This window comes from Apteryx mantelli, chromosome 18, assembly GCF_036417845.1.
Source record: "Apteryx mantelli isolate bAptMan1 chromosome 18, bAptMan1.hap1, whole genome shotgun sequence".
Classification (NCBI taxonomy): domain Eukaryota; kingdom Metazoa; phylum Chordata; class Aves; order Apterygiformes; family Apterygidae; genus Apteryx; species Apteryx mantelli.
The window spans coordinates 10,237,702-10,255,490 of NC_089995.1; the positions used below are offsets into that span (position 1 = coordinate 10,237,702).

General features: G+C 41.4%; 1 protein-coding gene across 1 annotated transcript in view; it reads right to left on the reverse strand.

Moving 5' to 3' along the window:
- Positions 1 to 270: 270 nt before the first annotated feature.
- Positions 271 to 17,789, reverse strand: part of LOC106486457 (plasmanylethanolamine desaturase 1) — a 44,045-nt gene continuing 26,526 nt past the window's right edge. The window contains exons 6-8 of the mRNA XM_067307877.1: positions 6,094 to 6,242; positions 2,452 to 2,577; positions 271 to 2,059 (exon numbers count right to left, since the gene is read on the reverse strand). Coding sequence (XP_067163978.1) covers positions 1,913 to 2,059; positions 2,452 to 2,577; positions 6,094 to 6,242 — 422 coding nt within the window. The 3' untranslated portion in view covers positions 271 to 1,912. The remainder of the gene's footprint in view (positions 2,060 to 2,451; positions 2,578 to 6,093; positions 6,243 to 17,789) is intronic.

Consider the following 17,789-nt stretch of genomic DNA (forward strand, 5'->3'; position numbering starts at 1 on the left):
AAATTCATTTCAGCAGATCCTTAATATCACAGAAACATTACCAACTGCCAAGTCTGTATGAGCCTGCTTGAGGTTTAAGCTAAAGCTAAAGCTTCTCCTTTGCACAGGATGCTGAAAGGCAGAGCAGCAGCAGCTGGATAAAGACAATTGCCTTTCACCACCAGGTTTCATACTTTACTGCTAACCAAATCTGATCTGCAGGAAGATACTTCCAACAAATCAAGAATTCCACAAGGGATCAAAATTCTAAACATAAATACAATTAAAGCCTTCTAATATTAATGCACACTTTTTATTATATTAAAATCAGGCAATGGTCTGATACAATAAAAAGGCTGCTTATGGAATACTGTTATGTTAAACTTTAATTACAGAGGATGTTAAATCCTTACAACTAATATTTTCCTTAAAAGAGTTAATGGAAACATCAATTGTTCATTGACTTGATAGCTGCTGCTTTAAAATGTGTTTATTTTTATTTCTTTATTTTTTTATTTTTTTATTTTTTATTTTTATACACAAACACTGAATTTTTCATAAAACTGAGGACACACTAGGTTGTTTGTATTTAAGCTTGCATCCACATTTCAGCAATTAGTGGTCCAAAACAGTAAAACAGAAAAGGCAGTGATTTGCCAGGATGCAAAGCCAAGAAAGGTCCTTAATCTGCTGTATACACCACTTCCCAAAAATCTTCACTGAAGAGTTTTCTCTTCCAAGACTTAAAAAAATCCTAATAAAATCTAGGCTGACTTGATTTGTCTGTGGTTGTCAGATCTTTAGAAGGGCAAAACATAAGTGCAACGTTTAGTTAATTAACATTCTTGGATCAATCTGAAGCACCAAAATGCAACTAGTTGAACTGGAGTGTGTATTTAGACTCTCCATGTGCAGCTTCCTCATTAAAGTTTGGCAGCAGCAGATTTCAGCAATCCTGGTAAATTACGGCTCTTTTCGCCATGTCAAAAGCCTATCTAAGAACATCAGCCGTGGCCAGCTTGGCGGTGTGGCAGCAGTGCCGGAGGGCGGGGAAATCCAAGTTTGCCAGCAGAATAGATACTCTTTTCCAAGGCTGGTGAAGACTAAATTTGTCGCAAAACCAAAATGGATAAGCATGAGGGAACAGGTCAAGTTATTGCCCCAACACTTACCCCTGCTGACCAGGGGTGAGAAGAGTCACAAAAGGGGGCAAAAAGAAAGCAGCACCCCCACTGCGAAGAGGGGAAGAGGGAAGAGATTAAAAGAACCCTGAATCCCTCACCCAACGCCCATGTTACTGGTGAGGGGGACCGGGAAGAGAAATACAATCTACGCCTTAGCCGAAGGGAAGAAGGAAAGCTTGCCCCATATTATCAGGGCATTTAAAAAAATACAAAAACAAAAATGACCACAGTCACATTCAGCCTTTACTAGAGATAGCACAAAGGGAGGGATGACTGAGGTTAGCACACATCCCCATTAGTAGTCCATAAAGCCCAGTGTAGTACTGGAAGCTAAAACCTTTGTGTCTACTCTAATAAATAGCCCTGAGCTTCGACTCTATTGCAAAAGACAGAAAAAGAAAAAAACCCAGGCCAGACACACAGCAAGGTGATTGTGGGATGTATGCTTTCACAGTTAAGTTAGATGTGCCACACTGGTCTTGACAGTAATAAATTTAAATAGACTTTTCCTGATACCAGAAGTTCAGCTATGTGGACAGTGGTTACACAACAGGATTATATGTTATAGCACAACTTATATTTCAAATGAAAAAATTAGTATCATTTACAGTATCTCAAGAAAAACTTCCTTTGAATGGGAACTTCCTTTCCAGTATTTTGAGGTCTACAAGATGCATCTAGAAAATTTACTACTGTGGAAAATGAAGACAGCTTAAATTGAATAAGGGGGGGCATGATTTTTTTTTTAATTAATTGCTGTAACATTGTCCTTCAGGTGGCTGAGGAAGTTTCATATTTTCTTTAGACATCATTAGACGCCGAAGCTCTTGCAGAACAACTTTGATACTATAAGAATTCTGCCATTTTGCTAGGACTGATATGGCTCTGGGGTCCACCTAAAATAGACAAAAACACCATTCCTGTCAGAATCGATAGTTGTGATACTCTTAACCCACCACACACCCTCCAACTAAAAATCCTATAAGGAGTCTAAGTGGGAGAAACAAAAGAAAGCGAAAGCAAGCATGTGGTTTCCTAAAAGCATAATAAAACCACACATGTTGGAACTATTTGAGAGTTGTAAATTGACAGAAAAAGTCAATTCTGCATTTTGATTCCAGAATATACTTGGCTTATATACCTTCCTTCTACCCCCCTCCTCCTTCTACTCAAAGGAAATAATACTGGCAAGCAATAGGTAGTTAAGCAGTTGCAAGTAAAAAATAAAGCATTAATTTGAAGCTGCATGTGTAAACCATGTTAAAATGAATAAAAACCAAAAACTTACCACTCCATTAGAACTATTTACTCCATTCATATTAATTTTTGTTACAAATCTTACAAATGGAGGTGCTTCTGGATACTTAGGCCCACATTCTATTTTAAGGCTGTATATTCTGTTTTCATAAATTGTCTGAGGGGAAAAAAAAAAGGAGGGGGGGAACAATTACATCAGGAAGTCCAAGAATCATTTGTTTAAAACAGTGGTTATTTTAGGGACACAAAAACCGCTAGACATAAGGGCTACCTCTGTTTTGGGGGCATTTTTAGTAATATTCAAGTGTTTTAAATGTTGTGTCTTTAGGGTATTAAATTCTGCTGCTCTCTTAAGCATCCATCACATTTTCATATTAAGAACGAAACCAGCATTGCTTCCTGTTCACTAACTGAAATTATTTTTCTTAATAACAGTATAGTTCAGATATCCACTTTTCAACCCACCCATATAAAGCAGTTTTGTTTTGTCAATTTACTAATAATCAGACAGCTAAAGTTGTGACTTCAATTTCAAGATAATCTTAGGCAACCATCTAAATTCAGACTGTCCCAAAACTACACTTAAAAAATATTCTTTGGTCATAACTCAACACGCCAGGTGTCAGGAACAGGAATACTCCAAAATTCAATACATTTCATAGTACATCCTGATTCCAAACAGCATTATCACTTTCTGTCTGCACAGCAATAATGCTCTGTTATACTTAACGGCTGAAAGAGAGGAATCATGAACTTTTAACTAACCAATCAACAGGTACAGAAAAGAGATAAATGTAACAAGGCTACACTGATTCTGCAATATTTAAAAGTTATTAAAAGAAACAACAGTTAATGTTGTTCTGCATTCTGAGAATACAGAAAGCTACACTACTTTGGATGCGTTGATATAGAGCAGCCTGGCTCAGAGCACCAGCTGAACCAGGCAACGTAGGCAGCACGCAGCAGCACACAACAGCAACAGGGTCATCATGGGAAGTTTAGGCAAACAAGCTGCCCAGATTTAGAGTTTCTGACACCATTTCCTGAACCCTCAACATTGCAATGAATATCAACCTGCCAAGGCAGTGATTAAGAGCAAAAATTGCAGGCAGCGCTACGTGGGAGCTCAGAAGCCCAGAAACAGATAATAGTTCCTACCTCCAACCATAGCAGAGTGCTAGGGCTCTGTTAGCACCTTACACAAAGAGAGAAGCCTAATCTACACGAACTTCTGCTTAATATAAAACTCAGTGCAATCCCTTTCAAGGGTCTGTTATGCCCCTGAACAGCATCTTCATTTTTCCTCTTAATATTAATGAGTGTTTTGATGCAAAACACTACATAAAACAAGAACTGACTTCCCAGTTCAGCTGCTTTGCCTCTCTTTCTGGAAATAAAGGGGTTTTAAACCAGCCTGCAGCCCCCAGACAAGTGACCAGCACCTGGGTAGCAGTGACACCCAGCGGCGACTCCAACAAAGTGGCTTCTCCAGCATCTCAGCAAGACCGACTTCCAGATGCCAAGACAGGATGGTGGCAAACTGAACGCTATTGCAAAGTTGCAGGGAAAGTCATGTCGGCTCTGCCTGGGCTGCCCAGCACCGGCCAGGTCTCCCAGCAGTCCCTGACTGAGTTTGTGCACAAAGCAATTAACACCACAGAGGCTCACGCAGGTTTTAGGCTCTGTGCAAATAACCACATCACGTAAGACTAGTGAATGGAAAGTCTTGACCACGCACATGTCTATAGCCAACATAAAGTATGTGCAGACAAAGCTGAAGTTTTGACAGTGCCACTGTTTTTAAATAGCTTGTGTAAACATGATGAATCACTGGCTGCGAAACCATCCGCACAAAGTCTGGGAAGGAGAAGCATGCTTCCATGTATGGTAGCAGGGACAGGCCAGAGAGGCTGCACACGTCTAACTCTGCACTACAGTTCATTTTTCCCTTCATGATGCCCAATAGAAGATTCTTCCACCTGCTACAAATATGACTATTTGTCACCCAGGAAGAAACAGGGTTTTGAATCTTTTTTCCAGAGCCAGCATTTCCCACATCCTATTAAGAAAAAAATGGTAATAATATAACTGAGTATGAACAGTTCTCAGAACAGAATAACCACCTAGCAAACAAGAATGACTGAAAGTTTCCAGAATCTCTCTCAGTACAGACTGTTGCTTTCAAGCAATAAGCTCAATTCAAGAAGCCAACACACTTGGGGGGGGGGGGGAAATCTATATTCATAGATTCATAGCGTGTCACATTCATAGTTCATAGTGTGTCACATTCATAGTGTGTCAGAAAGACAGAAGAGGCACAGCTGAATAATCTGTGATAGTCATCTAGCCTGGGTTGGCAGTAGGACATGAACTACAGATTTCTATCACTGCTAACAAGTCAGTGTATACCTACTTGCACATTTTAGTTTCAATTTAAATTTTTAAGTTAGATTTCAAATTTGCTTGAGTTTTGCATAAGGTGTACGTGCATAGTGAGCTTTCTTCACAGTCTTGATGTAGGCTCCTTAAAGCCTCTCCTAATGTTCTAAAATCAAATGTCATTCTGGAAAACAATTTGGGCATGCTGTAAACAAATGAAATGATCACGTGGTGAGACGTTAACAATGGCAGACAAGAAGCAAACAGCATTTGTGGATGAGACAGAAACTACTGCACGTGTAATACCATTGTAATATAAATTCTTTACAACCTCATCTTGTGTCACAAAAGGCAACTGATAGAATGGAAACGCATATGGCAGTAGCATGATTAAAGGTTTGTAAAGATTTCCATACAACAGATTCAGAACACCAGAATTATTTAAAAATGATACTGAAGCCAGATATAGAAGATAACACACAATACTGTGTAGAAAGGAGAATCGGGTACTCACATTTGATGGTAAGGATTACAAGGAAACGAAACAGAGATAAACAGTGAAACTGAAAACTGGGACAAGTTTTGTTTTTAAAACACATACATACGTACAATGCACAATTAGCTCCTGAAGTTCACAACTGTAGGGCAGAGACCCACAGTTCAGCAGGGCTGGGGAGAGGGAGAGGGAGCAGGAACGAGAGAATATGCAACAATACTATCACAAAGACCAAGGCAGCTTTATAAAAAGGTACTTTGGGAGAGAAGAGACATTCAGAGACGTAACTTAATTCATTAAAATTTGAGTTTCCCGAGTTAGCTGAAACTCTAAAAGAACAAGTCTGTACTGCTGCAATAAAAACAAACCCATAAAGTCAACAAGAAACAGCAGAAAGACTAGCAGTACTGAACAAAACATCCATGTTTTACCTACATTAGCTCCATATGTTATCTCACTATCCGAAGGATTTTAAACCTTGCTGTATTCAAGAGTACAGGATACTAGAATCCTGGAATCTCAAAAGTTATGTCTTAATGAATCTGTAAATATAAAGCAGACATATAACAGAACTAACCACAGAAAGGTATAACAATATTTGAAGTAATAAGCAAAAAGACATAGAAACTCAAAATTATACACATGCCAGTTGAACCTTAAACATGAATCACTTGCTAAAGTGTTTTTTTCACTCTGTTGTTGTTGCTTTCTATTTCATTGGTTAGAGTAAGAGGAGGAAAAGGGGAAGAAAACAGAATTAAGACACACTAGCATTTTAATATTTAAGTGGATGCTTACTCTTGGAGGCCCAATAATCATTCCTGTCCATCTTGTAAGCGTCATATCTTCATCATCTTCAAGACCCCAGCTAACTGTTCCATCACCTACTCCCTTTTGACCTTCTTCAAGTTCTTCCAACAGACGAAAATTACGAGGAACTTTTACTCCTAAAAATAATCAGAAAAGTACCTTGAGTTGAGAAATCTAGCAGAGAAATAAAGCTAAGTAATTTGGCTGATACTTTTGGTAATTCTACAGAAAACATTCTGGGTAAAGAAATTAAAAATGCTATTATTTCTAAACGACAATACTTCAACAGCATGAAGACAATACCCTCATATTTAGCTTGAATTTTTCAAGCAGTATCAAGATATTCCACAATTAAACACACTAGAAGGCTGACAGATCAGATATTAGGGCATGTAGTAAAATGAAAGGAAATGTCTCCATTCAGAGATAAACACACTGTTATGGAGCTCTAATTAGTACTTGTTTGTATGATTTACAGTATGAAAATTTACAGGATTCTACAAAATGACTGAGAGGCTTGACATAAAAGCTTTGAGAAAGCTGAATAAACAATATCACTGAAAGCAAGTAAAACAGTCTTGTAACATTAGTACTTTAATCTGAAGTTTAATTTCAGTGGGCTTCATCAGTAGCAATAGTATCTTTTGTACTTATGAACTCCATTATCAAAGAATTTGATGACTTCGTAATTGTTAGCACATTATCCTCAAAACAGAGCAAATGAGGGAAATTTGCTTATCCCCATTATATCATTGGAAAGAAATGCCATAGAGGGATTAAATGATATATCCAAGGTCACAAACTAAGTCAGCGGTGGAGAAGGACCCTGAGCCCAGGCCATACAGGAATTAATTATTCATTCTTTTTCAAGGTATCCATTCCCCAGCCACTACAAAACATAAATGCATTCTATGTCACCGCCTCTCCTTCAGAGCACCCATGTGAAGTATGTTTTTCTTTCCCCAAAAAGAAATAAAATCAGCAGGAGGATATGACATGTAACGGAGTTTATTTTCACCTGACATACAGAAAAAGTTGAGTTTTGGGTCTGAATTTTTTTTTCAGTAGTACCGAGTTAACTACTCATCAGTGCATAATATAACAGAAAATAGTAACTAATGTCCCTCTTCAGCATCGCTTATTTAGTGCGGCAGAAAAAGAATGGGAAATCAGCCTTCAAGGGTATGAAGTGTTCTCTGTAAGAAGTAAGCTCTTCTAGCATTCACAAGATACAAGCAGAGGATGTTGGTAAGAGACCAAGAGCGAGTTTCAACAATCATCTCTGCACCTGCTTGACAATGTGGTAAATACAGAGGGGCTAAAGCTTGGTGCAATATAGCAGTGCTTAAAAATCAGTAACTCTGGTGGCTTTAAAATCACTTTTAAATATATTAAGAGTCCTAAAGGAAATAAATGCCAATGTTGATTTTACTGTGGAATCAGAGTTGCCTAAATTACATTCACTACAAAACAAGTGTAAGAGATATCAAAATGCAGGTTACTAATGAAATTAGTCTGTTGGCCAGTTTGATATATCTCTAAAATATCACATTCAAGAATATTCTGGGGAAACATCATTCAATAACACAGTTGCAGCAATGGTATGAACAGAAACTCAGAATTAGAAAACCGGCATTAGAAGACACCACAACAGAACTAGCTACAGCAAACCAGACCAATATGGGACAGCCGAGCACGGTTCAAATGCAACCGCATGCCAAATCTACGTTCTTTAACTACCAGTGAGACTGTGCTGTTACCATGGCTGTCGAGTAATACAAATTTGTGGCTGTGAAAGGAAATGAGTCAGTTAGGGCTGGTGAAGCCATCACCGTAAGACTGACCAAGAACTGAGCCGCAACTACAGTCCCAAACCCAATGCAGTAAAAGGACCTCCTGGGGACCACTGCCATTTCCCCTGCATGAAAAACTCCAGTGTTTCTCTTCCCTGTAAGTCTTAAAAATATCAAGTATGTATCTTGCGTACCCTGGGCATAAAAAGGTTCAAGTATGCAGTTCATACTTGAATTATGACAGATTAGCCACCCCATGTTTAATTACAGTCCCAAGTCTCTCCATGGCGCAGTTAGGGGAAGCAGAGAAGAGAGCAGTCTAACACCAACACAGAGGATTAGAGCGCTGGGGGACAAGAGAAACAGATGGAGTACGAGTTGAAGGACAAGGCGTCATCTTTAGTTACACATTCACATACCACTTATTTCACAATTTCTGCTTCAACCTGTGCATGGGAGAGTTGGTGAGTGGGAATGAGTCATGGCAGTGCAATGAGTGAGGCTGCCGTCTGGACTGCAGCCTCGTCTGCTGGCAGATTGTGAAGGAAGTAGGTAACTACAGAGAGAAAATGGACAATCAAGGACAAACGAACGTCCTTCTGAAGAGTGGGATTCTGTCCTTGATTCGGAAACAAATCTCTTAGACAATGCAAGTCACGCTATGAAAGAAAACATTAAGTGGCTACTATTAGAAAGCCAAACTGAGACCCTCTTCATCTACAAAAAAAAATGAGCTGAAGTTATTCAAGGCAGGTCTTGCACTATGTAATGTTATCAAAAAATACTAACTTTTTTGGACCACAACATCGTGATGCTTAAAAGGAGTGATTTTAATCTGTCTCCATTTCAGTACTCAGTAATACCACTTCATAACCATCAGTGGTGTGAAAATAACTTACTGAGACTTGCAGGTAAGAACCTAGGAAGAATCAACAACACCGTGGAAGCACTGGATGGTTTACAGTAAACAGACACACATTGATGAAGGAAAAAAAAAAAAAATAGCACTGACTACCCTTTTCCTGAGCATCAAGCATTCTGTTCAGTGAATAAGGCAGAAATCCTGTATGAAGAAAACAATTTGTGATCACGTAATTAAAAAATACATCATCACGTGTACATTCAATGAGGCCGCAACAAGACTGAAAGGCAGCCTTAATTCTGACATTTCCTAACTAGAGCCAGGCTTGTCTTTGCAATCTTCACAGGAACAGAAGGCAACTTTGTTTCAGAGCTTTTCCAAGATACAGCTGCTCTGATTCAGAATGAATCAGAGCCATAAAACAGTCATAAAGGATTTTAGAGCTCTCAGACAGGTCTGAGGTCTACAGAGAACTAGCTAGTCATATCATTCACTGGCTCCTATCACACAGGAAAAGTTAACATAAATTCTACAGCAACTGCTTACTTACAAGCACTACAGGAACCTCAGTGGCAAAGAGAGATGGGGAAATAAAGCATTTAAATTTGAATTTCCATGTTCTTCACAAAATAGTAGAAGTAGTACGGAAGATGGTGGATCACCTCACAATCAAGTCACCCCATCTAACAGTATCCTTGCCTTCTAAAAATGTTTTGCCCGCATGCTAAAGCTCAAAAGCGTAGCACGGAAGACTGGCGCCTCGCCCAGGACACAAGGCACGTGCAGAGCGTCGCATCGACGACTAAACCCGTCTCCTCCTCGACACTCTCAAAGGATTCAACAGGGAGAAAAAACACACGTATACACATAAAAGAATATAGCCACTTGATGGTAAATGACTTAACTCATCTCTAAACGACCCACCCCTAAGCAAGGCAGAGTAAGCGAGCAGATTCACACCCCCGCGCAGCCTGGGAAGCCGGGCACGCTCCTGCAGCGGCCTGGGAGCCGGCACTGGCCCGTTCCCACATCCTGCGGGGACCTGAACTTCCCAAACCACACAAACTTTATCCCTTGCGGTCATACGCAAACACACCATCGTGTTTGTTGTCCACCAGACTTCCTAGAAAGTGATTTGACCCTCTCTCAACACACATACAACACTTGCCAAGTCAGTCCCAAGGCTAAAGCGGGGCAGCTTCTGCGACAGGATACGACCTGCACCAGCTGACACAACCGCGAGTCAACCGTGTGTCATCTCCCCCGCAACGCACCCCGGCAAACACCTTGTGTAAGCTTCTTAGTGCAGTAAGGGGGACTTTCAAGACAGTAACAAAACAAACCTGTTTTTTCTAGGAGTCCTTCATTTAACACAAGAAAACCTAAATAAAGTGACAGGCAACTAGAAAGTAATCAAGTTGTCAAAAATACTTTAGGTTATGCATTTTAATTCAGCCCTTGCTATGGGCTGTGCAGACTCTCAAATAGTAACTTAACTTATGATACAAAAATACAATAACATCTAGATAACTGTTTCACTTACAGCTTGGCTGACCTCACAAAAATACTCCCAGAAACAACAGTATAAACATTTCAGAGCACAAGGAGATAGACATTTACTACTAATCACAACAGCAAACCTAGGAAAGCTTAATTATAACAGTAATGACAGCATAATACCTCCAATTACATATGTTTGTGCACTCTCTACAAAAATCTTTTAGGAAACTCACATACATAAAGTCTCAACCCTGGGCCCTAGTTCACGAGTTTTTGAAAAAAGTTCACGATTTTTTTTTTTTTATGGTAAACTAGAAAACAAAACTAAATCACAGACCTACTTTTCCAGAAAGCAAAGACATCTGAATTCTGCAGAATTTACAGTTAAGAAACTGGTAGGTTTTAGGTGACAGAGCCTTAAGTCTTCAAAGAGAATCAGGACCTTTTGTTTTGCTGTTCAAAATCTCAAATACCAGCCCTGCCACACAACAAACTGAATTAAGGACAAAAGGAGTTTGGCTTATTTTTGGTCAGAATCTCATTAATAGCTTTGAATTAGGAAAGGACAGAATTATTACTTGAGGATAGCTGACTGTCAGCTTGGATTTTTGAAGATTTTTAAAGCACTCTCAGATTCACTTTATATCAGGCACAACTAAAGATACACAGACGTGTATCTTCGTGCGTCTGACAGTTTCAGAAGTTATCTTACCAGTCTGAGGTTATTTTGGTCATCTTATATTTACATTCATTCATGTGAAACAGATTATATGTTTTAAACAAGCTGAGAATAATACTTTCTGACAGATCACACTTTTTAATCTTTTATTTTTTTCCAGCTATATAGTGGAAGTAACCCCAAATTTAGAAACTGCGTATCAAGTTGAAAACAGCACAAATAAAACCCAGTGAAATAAACTGGACAATATTCTTCTGAGAGCAGATCCTCCAACTGAATCTTTTTCATCAGTGTCGGAATACAAATCTCGCTCACAAAAACTTCAAGAATACATTTATATCTTTCCTTTCCGCAATGAAATTGGAGCACAAGCATTTCTCTTGAGGAATAAAGCATAAAAATTATATAGAATATCTAAGAAAAGCATGCAGAAAATACACTTTAGTGGCTAGAGGCTCTAAAGAGAACTGTCTTTTTGCTGAAGGTTCCTTTACACAATTTTAAGGGGAAATTTACCATATTCTGGGCTTCAGACCAATTTTAACTTTGCTTTCAGTACCAGTTCCCAATTTACACTAATTCAAGAGAAGCCCAACAACTTTAAATGTTTCTGTTATCTAAATACATGAAAGTGTTTTCTGTTGCTTGATCTGTACATGTGATGTTCAGCCTTAATAATACCTTTTCCAATCTATTTCTGATCTCTTTGCAGACATCAGAACTGTTTGAAATTTGGTAGCTCACCCCTAAACAATTGTTAAGAAAAAAAAAATTCCTTGTCAAAATTGCACAAAGCTTCTGAGGTTACGTACTATTTAAAGCTTAACAAAAGGCTTTCAGCTACTGTCACAAAAGCTTCCAGGAAACAGGAACTTCACATTTCTTGTGTTGTCTTTGCATTCACAATTTCTACTCCCATAATGCAGACAGGTACTGAGGTATTTTAGCACATCCAAAATAACTTCCCGAGCCCCTGAAACAAAACTTAAAGCACTTTCTGTTGCGTGTAAGCTAGAACGCTGGTTCTGTATTTGAATGCTTTAAACACCTTTCTCGTAAAGGGATCGCTTTAAAACATCCGAGGCAGACTGTCATTACCATCAAGGTCTCAGGCCAAATAAAGTTCTGCAGCAGCACAAGTTAGAACAGTTCAAATGAGCTGTGTTCTGTGGCTAATATCACAGCCCAAAGGCAAAATACCACCAGCTCAGCTAGAATTTGTTCTAGGAGAGAACTGAACCTAGATGAGTATCTTGGATGAAATATTTACACTAAATCTTACAACAACAACAAAAAAAAATCATTTCCTCTTTACATTGTGAATAGAGACCATTGTTCCCGACCAGGAGCTCGGCGCTCTCCTCCCAGCTGCCTCTTCTACCCACAAACTATCACTAGGTTTTCTTAAATTCATGCTGTCCGTCCAAAAGAGAATGCACAAGACGCTTCACTGATTTTAAGATAAGCTTTAAAAGGCATGACTCCACAACGACACATTAAGGCAAAGTTACCTATTCAACACAGGATTTCCGTTTAACAGCTTTGCATCAGTTTAATAACAGGTAGCTTACAACCACAAAAGGGGAACTGCCCGAGACCAGCTGCAGGGCTCGCACCATCCAGCACCTGTGCCTGCCACTGGCATATATCACTTTTGGAGGAACATGCACAAACTGACCTGTAGGCAGAAACAAATAACCTGATACCATATTTAATCTTGGCTTGCAATAGTTAAAGACTCCCTTAAAACCTGAAAATCCAAACCCTAACATACCTTGCAAAATTTGTCAGTACTATAACTTCTATTATCCCTATCTATTTACATGTTTAAAAATTTAATGAATCTTCTTAAATTCTAGGTCAGAACAGCATTTTCCAATATATAATTTATATAATTACATATGAACATATTCAGAGCATATTCTTGTAAGAGTTTTGAATTATTTACCTATTTACTTTACTGTATCTTTGCATTACAAGACACATAAAAGCTCTGAAATCAACTTTCTCAGCACCTGCTATTTCATGTGCTTGTATATTCCGTCTTAATATGGCATAATTGATTTTCCCAGTTTCTCTTCAACTACCTTTCCCATATCCTTAGCTATTTTAATTACAGAATTGGAGAGGATTTGGTGGCTGCTAGTATTTATTCTGAGATGACAACGAATATTGTAGGCAGCACATTCCAAAGGAGACATCGCTATCCATTTACAGACTATTACTTCTATGTTCTCAGTATCCAGTTTCTTCTGCATTCTAACATCTCACATGCTTTTCACAATTTGCTTAGTGTTTACAGTGATGTTATGCGTCCCTCAAGAATTATAAATATATACTTTTAATATACTGTATTAAAAGCAGCCCATGCTTTCCTCTCTGATAGCAATATTAAGCCACACACATTACTGTCATGCCCATTCACCTAATGATTTGTCCTTCTGAAGTTCTTCACATTCCTCTGACTTTGAATAAGTTAAATCTGGACAAGTCATTTTAGTACCCTGTTCTTTGAGGCTGCTAGTAAATGTAAACGCCTACCACAGACCTACAGAAGACCACCAAACACACCTACAAGAGAACAGTGGGTTAAACAAGGTCATTAAACCTGTACCAGGATGAAGTCAGGAGAAACAGGGTTCCAAAACCTGGACGAGAAGGCCCATGAACCATTATAATTACTTTATCCTTTCACTGTGACTAGGACACAACAGCACCGGCATCTGCAGGACAGAGACGCAGCAGCTCGCTCTCGTAGTCTAACTGCAACACAACAGAGCTCCTCACAGCCCGACTTCCCCGCTGAGCAACAAAGCAAAGCCGCCTCCGAGGGACCCTTGATGTCTCAGCTAGATCATTTCTGGCATCTGAGCCAGCTGAGCGTTCCTACGTGACATTTCAATCCGAAGGACAGACACACACTTACAGTTGGGGGTCTCTGTAGTCTCTTGTAAAGAGCCTTATTAGAATGATTAAAATCAACCTTCTCTTTTTATTCACATATTTATCAGGGCAAAAAAAAAGAAAAAAAAAGCACAGTGTCAGAATGCTCCTCTATACAAATCATACTGGCAGACCTTACATCACACCATTTCTTCACAGTGAGGCCCCCCGTGCCTCCCCATTAACTATTTCTACCTGTTTCTTAAGTACGGATATAAGGCTTACCTGTCTGCCCAGGATCAGCCCTATGACCTTTATAATTTATGCAAACAACACTTGCTACCATCTCTTCCTTTGGGTCATTAATTGTTTTTAAAGAAAGATTGAATATTTTTCATTAGAAGCTCAGCCACTTTCTGCTGTTTGAGCTCCTTTATCGAACCACTGCAAACTTAGGATACCAAACATATTCAAGTGCTCTACAATAAACATGAATACATTAAAGATTTCACAAAACAAGTATTAGCAAAATCTGTTTTACAACTGCTTAATAAAGATACTAAATTACTTGCCCAAAACCCCACAGTGAATCAGTGAGTAGTGGGGAAAAACAGTGCCACTTCCAAGCTCTTTTCGTACACGTTAGACAATACCTTCAGTGCAGTGCCAGGAAGGAACTATACAAACTGCATTGCAGTGTCACCACCACTACCAGTAACTGGACACAATACTGTTCACTTATTCAAAAAGAGGACAATCTCCATACTTCACTAGCGCAACAAGATCGAGCCAGTCCATTGCTGGTTGGACAGCCTATGATTTACAGCTGGATGAAGCTCTAGGGCTCACATCAGCCTAAGTCCCTGGTTTGTATCTGAAGGTTCCTCAATACTGAATTTAGGGTTTACTGCAGAAGTTCAGTGTTGCTGCAACAGATTTTTAAAAGCCACTCATTGATTTTCAAAATTTTTGTCATAAGTAGTTAAAAAGCACACAGGATCTCATCAGCAGCTGAAGTACAGCAGTTGTCAGATGCCCACACTGCAGAGATAAGAAACTGAGGCACCTACTCACATCTACCTGGCTGTGCACTGCTTCTTGCTTCCAATACTGAAGGCACAAGACAGCTTTTAGGAATCCATGAAAAAGCAGGAAGTAACCCAAGAACACAATGTGGCTAGCAGATGACAGTAAACTACAGCTTATCACAATGAATGTTGTTAGTTAAGACTGCTCAGGACAAAATGAAAGCTGTGCAATAAGATTTGCTTTGGACTTCACCACAGTCCAAGACTCTTTCCACACACAGTCCCCATGATCACCCAAACAATCAGTTCATGAAGCCGTGCTGGCTTTAAAAGAAAAACACTGGTCTTGCTCTTCCAGCCAAGTATAAATGAAAAGTCAGCAGCTTGAAGGGATCATTGAGAAGATATGATAACCAGAATAACACAACATAAGAATATGAGAAGACTCCATTACAGTTTTTGTGCATTTTATCACTTTTTCCAACGCTTCATAGTCACATAGACTTTTAAACACAGATTCATAATGTACAATTCTTAAGAGAGTATTCACACTTTTTAAACGTGTTTTTACAACCTTGATTACTATGAATTATTTGCATTATGACAATTATTCTTAAAAGCTGAAAATGGTCATTGATAAAGACCTCTCCCTACGAAAAATGTTTGTTGAATCTTCGAAAGGAGTCCTTCGACGATACGCATATTTAAACTTCAAAGGAAGCAATTTAAAAACAAGCATTACCGTGTAACATTTGAAACCCTATACAGAGTTATGAGAACAGCAAAGCGAAACTGGCTGAACAGAAGTGAAACTATTTTATTCAATCTGAAGAAGCTAATCAGATTATGTCAGCAGAAAAAAAAAATTCAAAATCTAGTCGCAGTATTTCTGTTTAAGTGTGTAATGACAAACATAAAGATAGGATTGTTTAACTAGTCAAAGCAAGCAATGAGCAATTTTAAAGAGAGAAAATCCTAACTTCTTACACATACTTGCCCTGACAAGGAAGTTACATCCTGAAAAAGAGAGCAACCTAGGGAAAGCTACTATTAAAAAAAAGAAGAAGAAGAAAGAAAGAGGAAAAACAAACCACCTAATTTCATCCAAACGGCTCGGACCGCAGCCCCGTGAATACGGACCCGGAGAAGAGCGGGCTCCGCACACCTCGCCCGAGCGGCGCACAGACCGCGCCGGCCGCTCCGCGCAGCCCCCGCGCCGCGGCCCCGCACTCACCGGCCCGCGGCGACCAGGCGGCTCCCCCGGCCCGCAGCCCTCCGCTCCCTGCCGGCCGGGCACCGGGCGCCCCGCGCCGCTCCCCCCAGGCCGAGCCCCGCCGCCGCCCCGCCCGGGCCCGGCCCGCCGCCGCCGGGACCCCGCCGCCCTCGCCCCGCCGCCGGGCGCCTCCCGGCCTAGCGCCCGCCGCCGCCCCTCAGCCCCGACACACCCAGCCGGCGCCGCCCGGCTCCCGGCACCCCGCCGGGCCGCCGCCGCCGGGCCCGCCGCCGCCCCGCGGCCAGGAGCGGCGGCTCCCGGGCCCCGGCGGGCGCCCCCTGGCCCGCGGCGCGGCCCCGGCGCCCGCTCACCCGCACCCGTGGTGGCCGCCATCTTGCGCCGCTGTCGCTGGAGCCCGGCCTCCCTCCCGCCCACGTCACCTCAACGCGGGAAGTGCGGCGCGGCGCGGGCGGGCGCGAAAAGGAGAAGCCGCGGCGCGGCGGGGCGGGGCGGCAGCGCGGAGAGCTCTTAGGTGCACGCAGGGAGCCCGGCGGAAACGTCCCGCGGGCGGGCGGGGGCGCCGAGAGCGCCCGGAGCGCCGTTGCTCGCCGAAACCCGCTGCAGGGGCTGGAGCCGGGCAGGCTGCGGGGCGCGGAGAGCCTGCCCCCAGCACCCGGGGCGTGAAGCACGCCGCAATCCTCCTTACCGTGCTGTGATTGCCTTGTGTGCAGTACATTTCAATGGGGTACTTTCAGGCCTAGAGTAGCAGATACGGACGTAGACGAGCCAGGAGATAAAAAGGGAAATCGGGAACATTTATAATGCTGGGTTTGGTCAGGACCCTTATCCCTCTCCCGTTAATACACTAATAAGGAGAAAAAAAAAATCTGAAGGGAAAGGAGTTCTCCTTTGTCTTGCAACACATATCCCCAAACCTTTTCCCCAAGACATCCTAAGAGAATTTGCAAAGCTATTACAAAACAAAATGCTTTGAGACGCATTGCACTGATTCAGGCCGTTTACCTGGTTACGGCAACTTCAGCACACTCAGCTTTGTTTTGCAAACAGAGCCAAGGCACCCTTGCTATCACCTAATCTTTGAAGCCACTTTAAAATAATAATGCTTGTCTGTCTGGCTTGATTTTATTTCATTTACTTCCCATACCGCATTTCGGATCAGGGCGAGAGCTGCAATACACGAAGACAAGAGTACAGCTAGGGGGCACAAGAGCTCTGCAGACCTGGCGGGAGCTGCCGCCGCGGCGAGGCAACGGCAATGCACGGCCAGCACGTCGAGCCCGCTCCCTCCAGCAGGGCACTTTGGAATTTGAGGGGGCAAGGTGGGTAATTAAGTTTAACCTCCTCCCAACCAGAGCTCCCCCTCCACTTTTTAGGCCGGCTGCCTAAAAAAAGCCAGCCTTTTTAGGCCAGCTGCTAATCAAATTCAAGCAGGGCTACATACGTATAGATGCTGCACATAAGCAAAGACCTCCTAATTTGGCCCTATTTCATACAAGGGCCGAAGGCAGCGTTTGACAGGTCTGCTGATGCTGGCCTGTGCACGTAGCTGCGGGCCAAAGCAGCTCTTGAGCTCTGCTTGTTTTTGTTTTTGTTTTTTTTAAAAACCCACAGCACAAAACCATGCCAGAAAGATGCGCAGCTGTCACCGCACTTGCTTTGGTCTTTAGGCTGGCCTAAAGAACATCTCATTTCGTTGGTTGGTGCA